The sequence below is a fragment of the Fistularia commersonii genome, chromosome 21, assembly GCF_037954325.1.
Source record: "Fistularia commersonii isolate RoL2024-O1a breed Wild chromosome 21, RoL_Fcom_v1.0, whole genome shotgun sequence".
In the NCBI taxonomy this organism is placed as follows: domain Eukaryota; kingdom Metazoa; phylum Chordata; class Actinopteri; order Syngnathiformes; family Fistulariidae; genus Fistularia; species Fistularia commersonii.
The window spans coordinates 4,352,713-4,369,177 of record NC_141304.1 but is presented as its reverse complement, the minus strand read 5'-3'; the positions used below and the strand labels follow the sequence as shown (position 1 = coordinate 4,369,177).

At 38.3% G+C, this 16,465-nt stretch overlaps 2 protein-coding genes across 2 annotated transcripts in view; one reads left to right on the top strand and one right to left on the bottom strand.

Annotated features, from left to right (window-relative positions):
• Positions 1 to 7,233, top strand: part of cfap57 (cilia and flagella associated protein 57) — a 25,270-nt gene extending 18,037 nt beyond the window's left edge. The window contains exons 12-21 of the mRNA XM_086168932.1: positions 613 to 768; positions 2,049 to 2,142; positions 2,337 to 2,527; positions 3,475 to 3,648; positions 3,729 to 3,887; positions 4,062 to 4,205; positions 5,574 to 5,690; positions 5,820 to 5,954; positions 6,039 to 6,179; positions 6,461 to 7,233. Of these exons, the coding sequence (XP_086025058.1) occupies positions 613 to 768; positions 2,049 to 2,142; positions 2,337 to 2,527; positions 3,475 to 3,648; positions 3,729 to 3,887; positions 4,062 to 4,205; positions 5,574 to 5,690; positions 5,820 to 5,954; positions 6,039 to 6,179; positions 6,461 to 6,619 (1,470 nt within the window). The 3' untranslated portion in view covers positions 6,620 to 7,233. The remainder of the gene's footprint in view (positions 1 to 612; positions 769 to 2,048; positions 2,143 to 2,336; positions 2,528 to 3,474; positions 3,649 to 3,728; positions 3,888 to 4,061; positions 4,206 to 5,573; positions 5,691 to 5,819; positions 5,955 to 6,038; positions 6,180 to 6,460) is intronic.
• nuf2 (UF2 component of NDC80 kinetochore complex) lies at positions 7,118 to 16,392 on the bottom strand. Its single transcript, XM_086168759.1, has 13 exons — positions 16,196 to 16,392; positions 14,763 to 14,837; positions 12,817 to 12,893; positions 12,665 to 12,726; positions 12,480 to 12,577; positions 12,063 to 12,136; positions 11,070 to 11,163; positions 10,929 to 10,991; positions 10,096 to 10,233; positions 9,860 to 10,000; positions 8,082 to 8,257; positions 7,443 to 7,578; positions 7,118 to 7,368 (listed from the first exon to the last, which is right to left on the bottom strand). The coding sequence occupies exons 1-13, from the start codon at positions 16,316 to 16,318 to the stop codon at positions 7,264 to 7,266; spliced, it is 1,362 nt and encodes a 453-aa protein (XP_086024885.1). The 5' UTR covers positions 16,319 to 16,392; the 3' UTR covers positions 7,118 to 7,263.
• Between the last annotated feature and the right edge of the window lie 73 nt (positions 16,393 to 16,465).

The following is a 16,465-nucleotide window of genomic DNA, read 5'->3' as shown; positions in this document are numbered from 1 at the left end:
TGCATCTTGCCCAATGACAACCAGGACCTAGGTATCATCATAATCACCCAAGAAGATCCTGTGCTTTTCCCTTCATCTGTTCCCTTCAGGGATTACCACAGTGAATCCTCTGCCCCAATCCAGCCATATCCTCTTCATTCTCCTCAGTCAAACCAACTAACTTTATCTCCTAAACTCCATCAATTTCTATTCTTGTTGGTTTTCCTCCTTATCACCTTCCTGAGAGCTCTAACGTTAGCATCCCTCTACCGATATATTCTCTATCCTTCCTCTGTACATGTCTAAACCACCTCAGTCTGTCTTCTCCGACTTTATCTCCAAAACACGTGGTTTCCCTCCAAACTAATACCCAATTCAATCCATCCTTATCACCCACGAAGAGAATCTTTAAATTTCACATCTCTACCTATCTATCGCCCTCTCATTCACACATGTATACTGTTTTGCTGTGGCTATCTTTCATTCCTTTTCAGGGAAAATATCCACTTCTCTAGATTTTCCTGTCTCTGTTCTCACCCCAGATCAAGAATATAAATATACAGTATATATTTTCATTCAATTCAGACTATATATATGTGTTTGTGTGTGTGTGTGATCCATTGTGAGAATCAGAGTAAGACGATCCAGGAGCTGAAGCAGCGTCTGGAGGATCTACAAATGGAGAATGAATACCAGCTCCGTCTGAAAAATCTGCACTACCAAGACAAGATGAGGGAGCTTTCTGACAAATTTACCCAAGAGATAGAGGCTCTGGAGAGAACACAACAGGTCTCCTGTCTACTTTTCAGAATGCAGGGCTTTGATCTTTCTACTGTCATTAGAACCAGTCCAGTTTTATCAGTTACTATTAATAGGCTGAGATGGTAAGATGAGTATATCAGTAACAGTTGGGGATTTTGGACAATTTTGTAACTTTATTTTGATAATCTAAATATGATAAAATTCAAAGTGTCATTCTGTCACTGTTAATGTGTTTGTATGAAAACTCCTTCAATGAAGATGCTTTGGAAGTACTGACCCAGAATTTCATTGTCACCATCATTGAAAGATGCATTTTAAGCTCAAGTTAAAAATATTAAAATATTTTTCTATCAAAATTATATCAAATTTCAAGTATTGGTGTTAAGTTGAATACATCTTGGAAAACATTTGATAAAGTTTAACCTCAAGTTTGTGTAACAATATGATCTTTAGAAGATTTTTCACTTCTTGGTTAACATGTTGTATTAGAACCAATAAAATATCAATATCAGCTTTCTCCACTATACCCATAGAGACTTTATCTAGACATTATATTGCCTAATATCACAACTTCAATAAACCCCTTAAAATGTAATAGAGTATGGGGCAGTTGGAGGGGCACCTGTATTACACATGTTGTCTTATAATGAATCAAAATATTTTAATAGCTTGACATAACTCTTTCCTTTAACTGGTACAGCTTCAACCAATTGAAGATTAAGGCTCATTTGCAAAATCCTCAGAAAAACATGCTATTCTGCTTGGTCAAAGGTGTCTTACAGTCATAGGTGTGTCTCATGATATGACTTCCTTAGGAAAAGCACAGCCATGTATAAAGTGTATGCATGTTTTTTTTGTATTTATCTTGTATTTGATTTAAGTGCCCATATTGAAAGTGTTCATTGTATTTTACGACAGTAAGGTATCCTCATTATACATATTGTTTTTAGCATATGGGACAGATTTTTCCTAAAATATCAGAAAATGAAAGATGGGTCACCGTATTACATAAACAAAAGTTAAGGATGTTGATTGCTTGCTGAAGAGTAAACAAAAGCACAGAGGAGGAGCTTTTTCCAGTTTTCTATGCTGTTATTGGAAAAAATAGTAATGTAATTTGTGGCAACGAGTATGTTAAATTATTTAATTATGTGGGGAAAGTTGGTTTAAAAAAGATATACTGGGTATTTTTTTAATTAAGTGGGGAAAGTCGGTTTTTAAAAGATATGCTGGGTAATTTTCTTTGTTTGCATTATTTACAGTATTTGGAATGAGGAGATTGTCTTTGAATATTGTCATGGTTTTAGGTGATGAGAAAAGACATGGAAGACCAACAACACGAGAACCAGGAACATTCAAAAGATATCACAGTTCAACACTTAAAACAACTGAATGCCCTAGGTAAGATATGACTGGAACTTCATTTGTCAGTATTGCCCAACCAAACAAGAGCCCGTCTGTCTGTCTGTCTGTCTGTCTGTGTCTGTCTGTGTCTGTCTGTGTCTGTCTGTGTCTGTCTGTGTCTGTCTGTCTGTCTGTCTGTCTGTCTGTCTGTCTGTCTGTCTGTCTGTCTGTCCTTCCCACCGTTCACCCAGAGGTGAGCCAAAAGAAGAAGCTGACTGAAGAGTATGAAAGATACCAAGACCTACAGCTTCAGTGTCAGAGAATGCAGGAAGACTACAAGGAGCAGCTGAAGGCAGCTGCAGACAGCAGGAGACGATTTATTGATCAGTTGACGCAACAGTACGAGGCCAGATTGGAGGACAAAAGTAATCGGCTGGATCAGGTCTGCTGAGAAGCGGAGAACATATTTAGACTCAGAGGTCACTGAAGTGTACCGAAGATTGTTTTTAATTTCTCACATTTATACCGTATATAATTCTTTACCAAGGAAGGGCTCCTATGCATACTGTATTTATGCAGCAGAACACAATTCTTAGAAAATTAATTTTGCAAAAATATCAAAATGATAAATATAATAGATATATAGAACAAATTGAAAACACATGGCACATTGAACTTTTGACATGTTGATCATGTCATGTATAACATCTATAAATAAGACCTTTAATAGGGTACAGTTTATTCATGTATTGAAGCTCCAGTACAATCAATTTATGGTATTTTTTTTCAGTGTAACTTTTTCTCAATTAAGTCAACCATGGCTTCATAGTAAAAGCTTGAAATTTTAATTTTTTTTACAGGATCTGTACAGGGCTTTTTCCAATTCTATTTTAAATTCAACTTACAATGCAGTCTCAGGGCGGCACTCGCCCGTGTCTCCCCAAGCTGGCCTCGGGGGTGGTGGTGGTGGGGGGGGGGGGGGTGCAGGGGGGTCATGGGCCAGTGTCTCCCTGAGCCGGTCCCAAGCCTGGATAAATGCAGAGGGTTGTGTCAGGAAGGGTACCCGGCGTAAAACTTTTGCCAAAACCATACATGCGACTCAATCATAATGACCACATCAACCGGATTGGTCGAGGCCCGGGTTTACAATGACCGCCATTGGTACCGATGACCTACAGGTATGGCAACCCCTGAAGGGAAAAGCCGAAAGGAAAAGAAGATTTTAAATTCAACTTACACAGGCATGATTTTGATTAATGTAACTGCTGACTATCTGTGATAAGAGCTTTAATTTCAGTGATTATTTTTAAACAAGCCTTTTGAATCTGATGATGGATTTGTTGTAGAGGGTGAAGTCTTTTGTTTTTGCCCTGCTTTAATTACATGCAGAGCTGGAAGGATGCACATCAGCAAGTGTGTGAGTTTCAAGAGCTGATAAAGCAAGCAGAGGAGGATGAGGAGAGGAAGATCCACAGAATCCAAATCAATTATGAAAAAAAACTCCATACAGAGAAACAGACCAATGCAAATCTGAAGGGAGAAACTAATATCATGACACAAAAGGTGAGCAAAGCTCCTGTCTCTCTGTGTTGTTGGGTGTCAAAACCTACCCTCTTTACATTTTCTCTTCCTACAATGGCAAGATCTACGGCCTGCAGAAGCAGCTTGATGACAGGGGGTCAGACATAACACAGTTAAACCAAGAGCGACACAAATTATTAGCCCTGATACGCTCCTTGGAGAGTGACATTGAGGACCTGAAGAGACAGATCTCTGGACATGAGAAGAGCCATCAGGACAAGGTCAGATAACATGACCGTTTCCTACTTATTTCAAATATTGATGCTTATTTTATTTGAAGGATTTACTTTTTTTTATCAAAATTATTACATCTCATTTTACACAGACCAGACATACATTGATAGATGACAGTAACATCAAGCAAGTAACGTACTTGTTTCTGTCTGTATGTAAAGGATAGGACCATAGCTGGACTGAAGAAGAGGAACCAGGAACTTGAGAAGTGGAAGTTTGTTCTCGATTTTGATCTGAATGAGTTAAAGAAGCGGGCCAAGCCTCAACAAGACAGCATCAATGAGAAAAAGGAGAGAATCCATCAGGTGTGTGTGTGTGTTTGTGTCTGCATAAGAAATAAGTACACAGAAACATGGTAGGTAGTCGACAACTTCCCAAGACACAGTAAATATTAATAAATCATCTCATATGATTAGCATTAGACATCTAGTAAGAAAAAATCAAGTAAAATCATACTCTAATGTGATCTAAGGTGCTAGTGACTAGAATACAATAGAATAGAATTGGCCTTCATTCATCCTTCAGTGGGGAAAATTTCAAACCATGTCCAGGAATACTGAGGCAACTGCTAGGCAGCTAGCTCTGCAACTGCTACCTCTGCCTCCTGTCTTTTCGTCATTGTAACTGTTTCTAGCCCATACAGCATCGCTGGTCTCACCACTGTCTTGTACACCTTTCCTTTCATTCTGGCTGATAGTCTTCTATCGCATAATACCCCTGACACTTTTCTCCACCCATTCCAACCTGCTTGAACCCGTCTCTTCACCTCTTGTACACATTCTCCGTTGCTCTGGACTTGACCGCTGCTAAGAGGAAGACCAAAGAGTTGATTTATTAATGTAGTGAAAGAGGTCATGAAGTTAGTTGGTGTGAGAGAAGAAGATACAAAAAATAGGGTTAGATGAAGAAGGTTGTTTTGCTGTGGCAACCTCTGCAGGTAGTAGCCAGAGGGGCTAGAAGAGGAAGAGTCAGACAAAAACAGAACATTGTGAATCTCACTCATGTTGGGCTTGGTTAACATAATAATTTCTGAGATCATGCTAGTATTATTGTATATCTGTAAGGAGGTAAAATGCATCAACATCTTGCAATTTAAAGACCTTTCAAATCAGATGAGAACCACATCAAAATCCATCCATTCCTCCTACATTCAGGGTTAGGATTGACAGAATTTTGACATGCTCAGCCCATAATTACAATTTCATGTACTTCAACTGTTTGTTTTTTTTTGTTTGTTTTCAGAAAACACAAAATTACGTTATATCGCAAAATGAAATTTTACGAAATTACCAAATACATCCATCGTCTGCCGCTTATCCTGCACTCAGGGTCGCGGGGGATGCTGGAGCCTATCCCAGCTGTCATTGGGCAAGAGGTGGGGTACACCCTGGACTGGCACAAAATGCATCATTCTCATAATTCAATGCTGTTATAAATCACTCATTCAAAAACAGTCAGTCACCTTAGTGACACTGTGTTTTGGAGCTGAGGAGAAGAGCTTCAATAACTGTTTACTGAACAAACTGACACTATGTAAGACATATTCTAAGAAGGGTATCTATTACAAGTTGATACCCCTCAAATGTTAAACCAGTGAATAATATCACGCTTAGCCTAGAGTGATGGGTCAATGGGCATGTTTAGGTCATCTGTGTGTTTTTGCTGTACCACAGCTGGAGGAGGAGCTTGTGCAAATGATAAGGAGCAACAGTCATCTGGAGATTGCTGTCTCAGAATTTAAGCTGAAGATGAGGACCAAAGACAAAGAGTTAAATAAGGAGATGCAAAGAGTGAGCATTAGTTTGAAAGTTGCTACTGAATCCAGTGTTTCGTTTTGATGTTTATCATCACATGTAAATGTGTATAAAGTATATAATTGGTTTATTCTAGAAATATTACTTCAATTTGTCTTTGCTCAGGTGAAAAATCTAGAGACGCATCTTGTTCGGGTGAAGTCTGAGCTGGAGAACTGTGCTGCCGTCATCCAGGATCCCAGGAAGCTGAAGGATAATGTGCGGGCCATGCACACACGCTTCATTCAGCATGGGGGGGCAGTGAGTAAATTCTAATGTTGAGCACTACTGCCTTCAGAAGGTAGTCATTGAATTGATGTTTGTGTGTGCATGTGTTTTATTAAGCTGGAGAAGAGCAACAATGATGAGATTCTGGAGGCAATGCGTTGCCAGCGTGAGCACATGGAGAACACTATTTCCAGTCTTCAGAAAAGGCTAGCTGTGTCCTATTCAGAAAGTGAGAAGATCTACATCAAGAACATGAAGGTAACAGAGTATCAGGAGAACGACTTCTTTCTTTCTTTATCTGTAAATGATCATTATGAAATTTTTGTTGACGTTGTTTAAGGGTAGGCCATTTTTGATTGAATTATTTTATTATATTTTGATATAAATTTGAATAGGTTTCATTTAAGTTGATTTTTTTAACACATGTACCATATTAATAATATTTCATTTTAATAATTCGTTTTTTCTAATAAAAATTTTAAAAAATTAAAATACATGAAAAGTACATTGGAAATGCAATTTGAATCTGTTGAATGCAGGAGAACTGGGCACTGCACAGCGAAGTCAATGCTCTCAGGAAGGAACTGAATGAATTGAAGTCTCAGGCTAAAGATCACAAGACTGAACTGGAAGTGCTGAGGAAGTCAAGTAAACCCTCATCAGACCTAAGGGGGAAAATGTCAAATGGAGCACAATAACAACCTTGGTTTGAAAAGGGAATTTCTTACCCGCATTTTCAACCTCCACTGAACTGGACATATCTTAAAAAAAGCCTTGTTCATTCCTCACAAATAATGCTGTTTATCTTTGTGTTCTACTGGGATACAGTGTGCTGAAAAGGGTATGGGATGAATATAAACAAGGGACTGTGTTATTGAGCATTAAAAAATACATGCCGTAGTTGGATGGTTAGATGACGCATGAACAAGAAAGCATTGGGCCCACTGGCTTGACATGTCCTTCTAGGAAATTACTTGTAATTGTTTAAAAGAAACAATCCAAAAAAATGCAAAACGGAGTGAGATACAAGGCTGTGAGTAATTCAGTGGTTGGTCATTTTTTTTTCATTTTTCAAGTTTTTTTTGTTTTTTTTTAAATCTTCAGGTATGTTTTTTTTTTTCTAAAATAAGGGTTAATTTTTTTAATGATGGCGAGCAGTACACACAGGAGTATGACATAACATGCAAATGCTTTTTCGGAAATCAGAGTGTTTTAATTGATTCTGGAGAAAAATTGTGTAAATTAGAAAAAAAAAGAGAACAGTAAATATTTACTCAAAATACTAGCCAATATAGCCCAAAAAATACAAAAACAGGAAAAACATTAATATGGTGGCAGAATCTCAGTCTGCAGACATCCTGTAGATTTCTTGCTTTAAGTCCAAGATCTGGGTCTCAGTCCTCATGTGTAGCTCATCCAGGGATGCTGACAGGGAGTCATAGAGTGCCTAGAAATAGTGACCACAATGTGAGAGGCGTCACCAAACAAATTAGATGTCTGAGTTTCCACTCAAGGGCATACCTGAGCTCTCTCTGTCTCTTTGCTACAGACATTCTGAAGGCTCTGGATCTTGGCTTTTAGCTGCTGAGTCTCTATGGCGATGTCTTGGATTTTTTCAGCCATCTTCTCTCGTTTTAGATGGATCTGGTTGCATTGCCTGCAGTACAGGTCAACATGTTTAACTTGTCACATCACTTCTCATATTTCCAGCGTGGCAGTAATCATACACTTAAAGCCCAGTCAAAATAAATTTGCCAATATGTATATTCAGAAGCTCCATAACTGCCTTCTCATTCCTGACAATAAAAGGTAATGTTTTGCAGTGTCTGGGTAGACAATGAAACCAAACACACTGAGAATATTTGATTGATTAAATCAGCAGTTTAAGTTTACTGACAGTTTCCTATGAAACTGTCCACCCAATTTTACTTCACAGACATTTGTTTAATTGACCCCACATTTCAAGCACATGAAAGAAATATTCTATTATTTTCAGACAACAGTTACCCCCTTTATGTCAGTAATTTTCTGCTTATTTTAAATTTAAAAACTGGTTTACATTTCTAGGTTTTAGAACTCTTGATAAGGTTTCTTGAATCTTGGTAAAATTCATTTTTCAGAACAGCAAAAGTTCTTGCAAATAAAGATGAAATAGAATACCCTAAGACATCTTCAATATGCTGGTCTTTCATCTCACGCATCTTCTGCCGTCGGATGTTCTGCTTGGATTCCTTGTCCAGCTTCATGGCCAGTGCTCTCTTCAGCTGACCTTCCTCACTGCAAATGTTCCTCAGGTCCTTCTGCTTCTTCTCAAACTGAACCAGCAACTCTTGGTGCTAAAGCCACAAAAGTGATTTACTCCTTTACACTAGACTGATATTGCAAACCTTACATCAGATGTAGCCCATCACCATTATTCTTATCATACCTGGGGGAAAGAAAAAGAATTCCAGCAACTCAAAAGCCAACCCTCTTTAAAAAAGTACTTTGTGTACGAACAGTCTGTCTCACATTATATCCAGCTCCTAAAAAACAACAATCATCAGGTTCACAGCAAGACTGCATATTAAAAATCCCAAATCAAACAATTTGACTTACTTTTTAAATATCTGTTTAATTTCATTGGTACTATTTTCTCTCTTGATGAGCACCAACTACCAGGTCAATAACAACAGCATCACTGCTTTGATAAACAAGCAACCTCTTGCTTGCTCACAAGGGTTTAAGGAAGGTTCAAGAGATCCATTAATCAATCATAATGTGCTGATCATTAATAACAAGTACTCAGTTACAACTACTACAGAGCAGTATTTATTATAATATGAATATGTAGGTACTTTTGGTCATAAACAGGAATAAAAGGCTTTGATGGCGGCAGTTTAACATGACAGCATGAGTGGATCATGTCAATCTAATTGTGACACTTGGGATATGCCTTTTGAATTACCATAATGCATCTTTCAGGCATAGAGTATGTGTTCCAGATTCAAGGCCCGCGGGCCAAACCCGGCCCACGATGGGATTATCTTTGATGATATTTAATTACTAATTGAGCTGGCCGGCTGATATGCTGCAAGCATCATTAATATTAAAAGTCCCATAATGCACCATGAGTGCTATGGCATGTCAATCAAGTCCCAGCAAGCATGAGCCCCACCTGCTCATCAGCTGGCCTTGCTGAGTAATCTGTTGGGTAACAGACAGTTGACCTCTGCCCCAAAATGGCTAAACGAAAGGCAGACTGGGGGTTTCAAGACAGGTGGGAGGCAGAGTATATGTTTGTGGAGAGAGCAGCGAAAGTTCTGATTATGAGCAGCTGTCAATTTTATCTGTGGAGTGTACTCTGATCTGTGCGGAACAGATGAACTTTTAAGGGTTAAGATCAATACATGGCACAATTACTGGAAAGTTTATCTCAAGTGGTATGAGGATGCGAAAATTAAATGGGCCTGCCGTGGAATAAACTTGCAGCTCTGACAGCAGATGGGGCACACACGATGTGCGGTCAAAAGAGTGGACTGGTGAGCAGGATCCGGGAGAAAATGCGCCAGGAATTACTCAGGTAAAGCTGCTTTTCGCAGCCCATTCTCATCCCAATGTATCAACCGCCTGACAAATGTTTGACACATATCAACGTGTTGGAACCTCTTTCTCATCATTTTTTTAAGGACCTGGAGCGTCATGTCTATATCAGCACTTGCATTTCTCTTTGACCCTAACGACATTAAAAGTTGAGTTAGTATTTTGCACATATTTGTGTTTTAAAGGAGAAATCACATTCCTCCACTGATACAACACCCGACGAGAAATAAGGTTTTCATAAACATTGAACCACTCCGGCCCACGGTCTGTACCGGTTTTAAAATTTTGGCCCAATGTGTATTCGAGCTTGACAGCCCTGGCATAGATCAATCTGGATCCCAAGCATTAGTTCATACCTCATCTTGCTGCTGCTTGTTGTTGTTCATGCTGCTCTCCAGGTCCTGTAGCAGGTTGTACATCTGCTGGATCTCAGTCTCAGTGTGGGTTATGCTGTTCACCATATTCTGCAGTTCTACTGTGCGCTCGTCAATCTCTTTCTGAAAGAGCCATCAAAGATCCATCAGACAAATGATCTCCAAAATTGGTAGCATTACAGTGTGATGCTAAAATCTTAAAAAAAACAACAACTCACAATTGAGATCTTTTTGGTCTTTATAGTCTCTCTCATTTTCTCCATTTGGGTCTTAAGCTCTTCAGGAGACTCAACAATCTGAGACTTGAGTTTGCTTATTTGTTCCTTGAGGTTGCTAAGGTCCATCTTCACATGGGCCTGAAACAAACAAACAAATAAATAAATACATACATACATGTTTGGGTGAGTGTATTTGTGTAAACATACATAAAGGACTGTCAGAAAATTAGAATATTGTGATAAAGTTCTTTATCTTCTGTGATGCAATTACAAAAACAAAAATGTCATACATTCTGGATTCATTACAAATCAACTGAAATATTGTAAGCCTTTTATTATTTTGATATTGCTGATTATGACTTACATCTTAAGAAAACTCAAAAATCCTATCTCAAAATATTAGAATATCAATTTTTGTTTAATTGCATTACAGAAGATAAAGAACTTTATCACAATATTCAAATTTTCTGAGACGGTCCTGTATACACATTTATCAATACACTGGTAAATATATCTATCCATTGTCTACCGCTTATCGTAGTCAGCCTTATAGGGGATGCTGGAGACAATTCCACCTGCCATTGGATGAAAAGCAGGGTACATCCTGTACTGGTCACCAGTTAATTCCAGGCCCACATAATAAACAGACAACCATTCATTCTCTCATTTGCACATCTGGGCAATTTTCCCCAATTTTTCCAAATAACCTGCTGTATATTTTTGGACTGCTGGAGCATGCAGACATTGCGATAACACACAAACTCCTCACAAGAAAGGTACCCTGTCAGAATTGAACCAGGGTCCTATAATAATAGATCATTTCATTGTCTTACCAGTTTCTGAGTTTTCTCTGCAATCTTGGTTTTCCACTCAGCAATGTGATCTTTTTTTGCATTCTGAATGAAGACAGATATTTCCCCTCAGGAAAAAGCACAGAAACAGTACAAGCGACATATTGTTCATTCAGCTCTTACCACTTCCTGGTACTCATTCATGGTGGTGGCATGCAACTCAGAAAGGGCTGCTGCCAGCTCATCAGCCTCAGCTTGCTGCTCAGGGGGTATTGTCCTGAACAAGGTGGACAAAAACAATTTGAGCCAGTATTGCTGGCCTTGCATTGTTGTTTATTCTGTTGAATTTAGTTAGATTAATACACATTGCAAAAGTCATCCGTTTCTTCTTAAATTTTCACCTTATTGTTGAGCAAGTAGCCACAGTCTGTTGAGATGACAAAGGAACCAAGCCATAAAGCTTTTTATTTCCAATTTTCCTATCCAATTACTTCTCACTTATGGTTAAGAACTTTTGGACCCAAGCCAACGAATGAGGTCTCCGTAGGGTGGCACACTCATCCTGAGGGATCTTCACCTTATATAAGTTGGAGGCTCAGAAAACTGAGGGAAATATATATATTCCTTGCCCAGGAAAAGCAATTGCAACCCCCCAGAGCTTCAGTAAGTTGCTATGGAGAGGAACACCTGAATTGACAGACACAGTCAGCTGCTATGACACGACCCCAGACAAGTGTTGGGATAATGATAATATAAGTGGTCATAACTACTCAGTCATCCCACTCAGATCATTGTGAGTCAGTATATGTGTTGGTAACATTCTTAGTTTTGCTTCCTTTTAAACGTCATTTGTCTCTCACTGCTTGAATAGAGATGAAAAAAGAAAAACAAAAGTGCGGAAGACAAGCTGGCCACTTTAAAAAGGCCATAAATGTGCTTTGCTGCAATGATGTTTCCCTTGTTGCTGAGCAGAGGTGGAGCTGATAAATACTGATAATGGTGCAGTCATGTCATGGGGAGGGAACAGTGATTAAACCTGATTTCATTGATATTTTTTGACCAGCGGAAACAGTATCAGTAAATCAGTGCAAGGCTTTGATCTGCAGCTTGCTCGAGTATATAACTACAGTAGATACAGATAATGTTACCATCTTACAGCTTCAATCCATGACTTACGTAAGCATCTCAATCTTCCTCTCTGCCTCCTGATTTTCTTTTGTGTATGCCTGCAGCTGGTCCAAGTCAGTTCTCTGGCAACAAAAGGAACACTTACAATAGGACAAAGATTCTTACTCTTTCAATAGTGGAATTTAAAAGCTAAAAGCTGCTAATATTTGCGTGTCACTAAGCGCAAATCCAAACGTGATTTTTGTACATCATGACATATGCTTGGAACAAGACGTACACAACATATTGATGAACTCCATTAGTACATGAAGTCTGTGGCTACACACACACACACAAAAAAAAACAGTTGTGGGTAGGGTTTGTGTTTAGTACATAGCAAGAAAACTATGTTTTTTGATATAAATCAAACTGAATGGACACTGATAACACATATACAAACCAGATGTCATATCCAACATCACTTACAAATTTGGACTGTTTCTTCAGGATCACATCCATCCTTTGCTTTCTGAAGTTGAGAAAGTTCATGATAGCGCTTAAAACACTAAGTGTTTTCTGCTTTTCTAAAAAGAATGAGGAACAGTCTGAGCTGGTTACAGGATACACATACAATTTTGCAAAGAAGTACTTTTTAAAAAACTTTAACTCACTTGGTGCAAGGAGGTCATTCAGTGAGAAGTCATACACAAAGCACATTGGTAAAAACTGCCGCCTGAGAAGACAATACACCAAAAGTATGTACACTGTAGGTCTGAATGTTGAGTTTTTGTATCATTTTATAGTATTCAGGAGACAGACTCACATACGCAGGTAGACGCTGATGATAGCGGCCACTCCCTCATGATACAATGGATACTGAAGGTTCTCCAAAAGTGGAACCTTGGGGGAAATGGGGGGGGATCAGTCTCAGAACATAACCAGGCCTCCTCCATGTTTCAAACTAGGAACAGTGTGTTTTGATTTTCATATGCTTAGTATTTCGTCTGTGGACAGACCTGAAAGCTTAAGTTTTGTCTCATCTGTCCATCTGACATTGCCCAAAAAGTGTGGCTTGTTAATATGCATTGTGGTAGATTCCAGTCTCATGTTTTTGTCATTCACCTTTAATAGTGGTGTCCTCCTTGGTCATCCATTTTGGCTCAAAACAGCAATGGACAATGCATTCTGACATTGATGTGCTTTGACCTTGGAGTTCACCTTTAATTTCTTTGGGGTTGTTTCGGGACTGTTTGGTTACCCTTGGTATTATCTGTCTCTTCAATTGGTCATCAATGTTCCTCTTGCGGCCACATCCAGCGAGGTTGGTTTACAGTTCAATGGAACTTAAACTTCTCAATAATATGTTCACCGGTTGTGTTCACTGTGTTCACAGGAACATCGAGCTGCTTAGAGATGTTCTTATGGCCTTTTCTTTTGACATGCTTATCTATCATTTTCTTTCTAATCTCCTGAGATAACTCCCTTCTTCCCTTTCTGTGGTCCACGTTCAGTATACTACACACCATGTCCATAATCAGCACAGTGACTACTGTACTTGTCACCCTTTAAAAAGGACTGACTACAAGTTTGAAGACACCTGTGATGCTACTTATAGGACACACCTTAGTTAACCCTACAACGCCACACATATCATATGTGATACATGAGTTTTTGAGCCCTCGACATGAGCAGTGTGACAATTTTTTCCCTAAAAAATCTGATGTATACAATTAGGTACATGCAGTGCACGGAAAATCCACCAATGGGCAGTCATTTGCTCACCAGAGGGGTTTCCAGTGATGCTATAAGATCGCCAACACAAAGGAATGAGACAGAGGTGTTTTTTTAAAGAACTTTGTCAATTCTGAAAAAGTTATGGTGAGGAAAACATTCAAATTTTTGTAAAACATCAATAGGAACAGTTACTGGGTTGATGCAATGTGAAATTACTCAATATTTCATGGTACATGTTTTATCAAAACCATGTTAAAAATGACTTATCAAACCTGATACAGCAGGTATATAAGGTCATATAACTCTAAATCAGTCAATTGTCATTTTATTGTATTTCATGCATTATACATCACATCAAGCAACATATTTTTTTCTATTTTTCAATGAAAGTAATTGAATGTTTAAATTACATAATTTGGTACATTTCGAGCAAAGAATTAGAAAAACTGGTTGGGTGCTGTGATGGTACTATTGCAAGAAACTTTCTTTTGCGTGACCAAACTGACCAAAGTCCAGGAAAAAATGAACAATAATCTGATTTTTCTTGTGACCATGTGTGTTTTTAGATGGCAAAAAAATGCAGTGTTGAAGATGCTCTGAAGAGGATTAAGGATGGGAATTAAAGTGACAAGAAAAAGAATCTTTTAACATTGTTACCCGATGTACCAAATATGATACAAATTGAAAGTCAAATATGGAAATTGATATTTGAAAAACATAATGTTTTGTATGTTTAGAAAGACCAATAAAGGCTCTGGGTTCAAAGAATTTGAATTTTCTGTCAATTAAATAATGGGTTGGGATTAACAGGGTTAAACATGTCCCTATGGTCCAATTATTTTCAATCTTTTGTAGGGGTACCTGCCTTTTTGTCCAGGCCTGTTAATTGGCTAGTTCTCATTCTCACTGACTCAATCCCATTATTTATTTATTATTACTTTTGTCAGTTTCAAGTTATTTCGGTGACCATCGTGGGTTTTTCCTTCATGAGTAGAGGGGTACAATTTGGTTTACGGGTTAATCTGGCTCACTTACCATGGAATGACATTCAGGTCTGAAGCGATGCAAGAGATGCAACACCCTCATGTATAAAGTTTGCACCGCTTCTGGCTGCAAGAACAAGAAGATTGTGTAAAAGTGAACTCGACTTAAAACAGCATTTCAGTCTTTTAATATTTTTTTTAATTCTTTGGAATTGAGCACTGTATGTATTACCTGTAGTCATTTTTCAGTTACACTTTTAGGAATATATCTTTTGAGGAGTAGCAATAGAAATACTGTTGACTATTGGAAGTTTTTCTAAACGAATTAAAAGAAATGTGCCACAACAACTAATGCTTTTAACTAAATATCAGATTTGCAAATTCTCACACTGAATTTTAAGAACCTGCTAACAAGTTTGATGAGGTGCAAAATCAGTTTACAGTATACTCCTTGTTTATGTCAAATATGAGCTGAAATTGATTGCCTCAGGGGATAGCTTAATATAAACAGACCATTCTGTCAAGCTGACGTATAGCTAATCGAGAAGATTCAGAGTATAGAATATATAGTATAGTATAATATATATATACACACACTCTAAAATATAATTTGACGTCTCTCTTCCATCAAATGGGCTGGTGGTTGAATATATTTACATGTGTATACATATATATATATGTAGACCAAATAAATTATCAGTCTGTCGTAGCGATCAAGTACAAGTTGCTTAAACTCGACTTTGAACCAGTCCAGGTCGCACGGACAGATCCTACACCTCAATATTGCATTTAAAACATGGTCAGAACGTCGGTAGAACTTGAACATTTCAGTGATAAGAAACACTCCAATGAGCCTTTGCTGTAGTGTCCCCCATCAGGGCGTTGACACCAAGGCTATTCGTAACATTAGCATTGCTAAAAAAAAAACCAAAATATGAATTTGATGAAAAAAGCCACGCAAGAGCGACATGCCAACATAAACTATTGTAACAACGACTGAAATTAACTGATGAGGACACACATTGCCTCAATAAAATTGAGAGAGAGAGATGAGAACAACTTTATTTATCCCGAAGAAAATTGTTGTAATTGTAATTCAATTACTTCGATGGCAGATAGTTCAGAAATTAAGGACACCGGATTACGAGAAATATGCCAATATGAGAGGAAAAAAAAGGGGGAGGGGGGTTAGATTTGTAAACTTCAACAGCACAAGATGATTAGTATGTTTAGTTTGTGTTTGGGGGAGAATTTATTGAACACAATTTTCATTAAAAAAAAAATACCGAGACACTCCAGAGAGCCTCATACGAGGTCGGCGCTGTTCAATTAATTCATAACCATTCATTTTCATGTTTCCAGTTTCAAGGAAGCCATTTTACGATCTCAGAAGTAATGAAGATTTGAAACGTTTACTATTTAGGTTATGGTTACAACTCGTGTCAAACGCTGAAATATCAGGGGGACAATTGTAAACGATGTTACCTTGGGGAAGGGAGTCAGATCAGCCTTGGTGAAGTGTTTCGCCTCTTGTCCAGTGAGAACTTCAGTACGGTAAAAGTTTATTATGGCCTCCGCAGGATAGATAGGGAAGGTGTTTTCAGCCATAATTTCAAACTTGCGCCGTCTGAAACTTACGGAACAAACGATGTGCACTCGCGCCTTTCTAGTTCTGTTCCTTGATTTGAATCCAGCCTTTTGATTGGTCATTCTTTTCTTCTTCTATGGTGAAAAGGCTACCTCACTAGCTCCCAC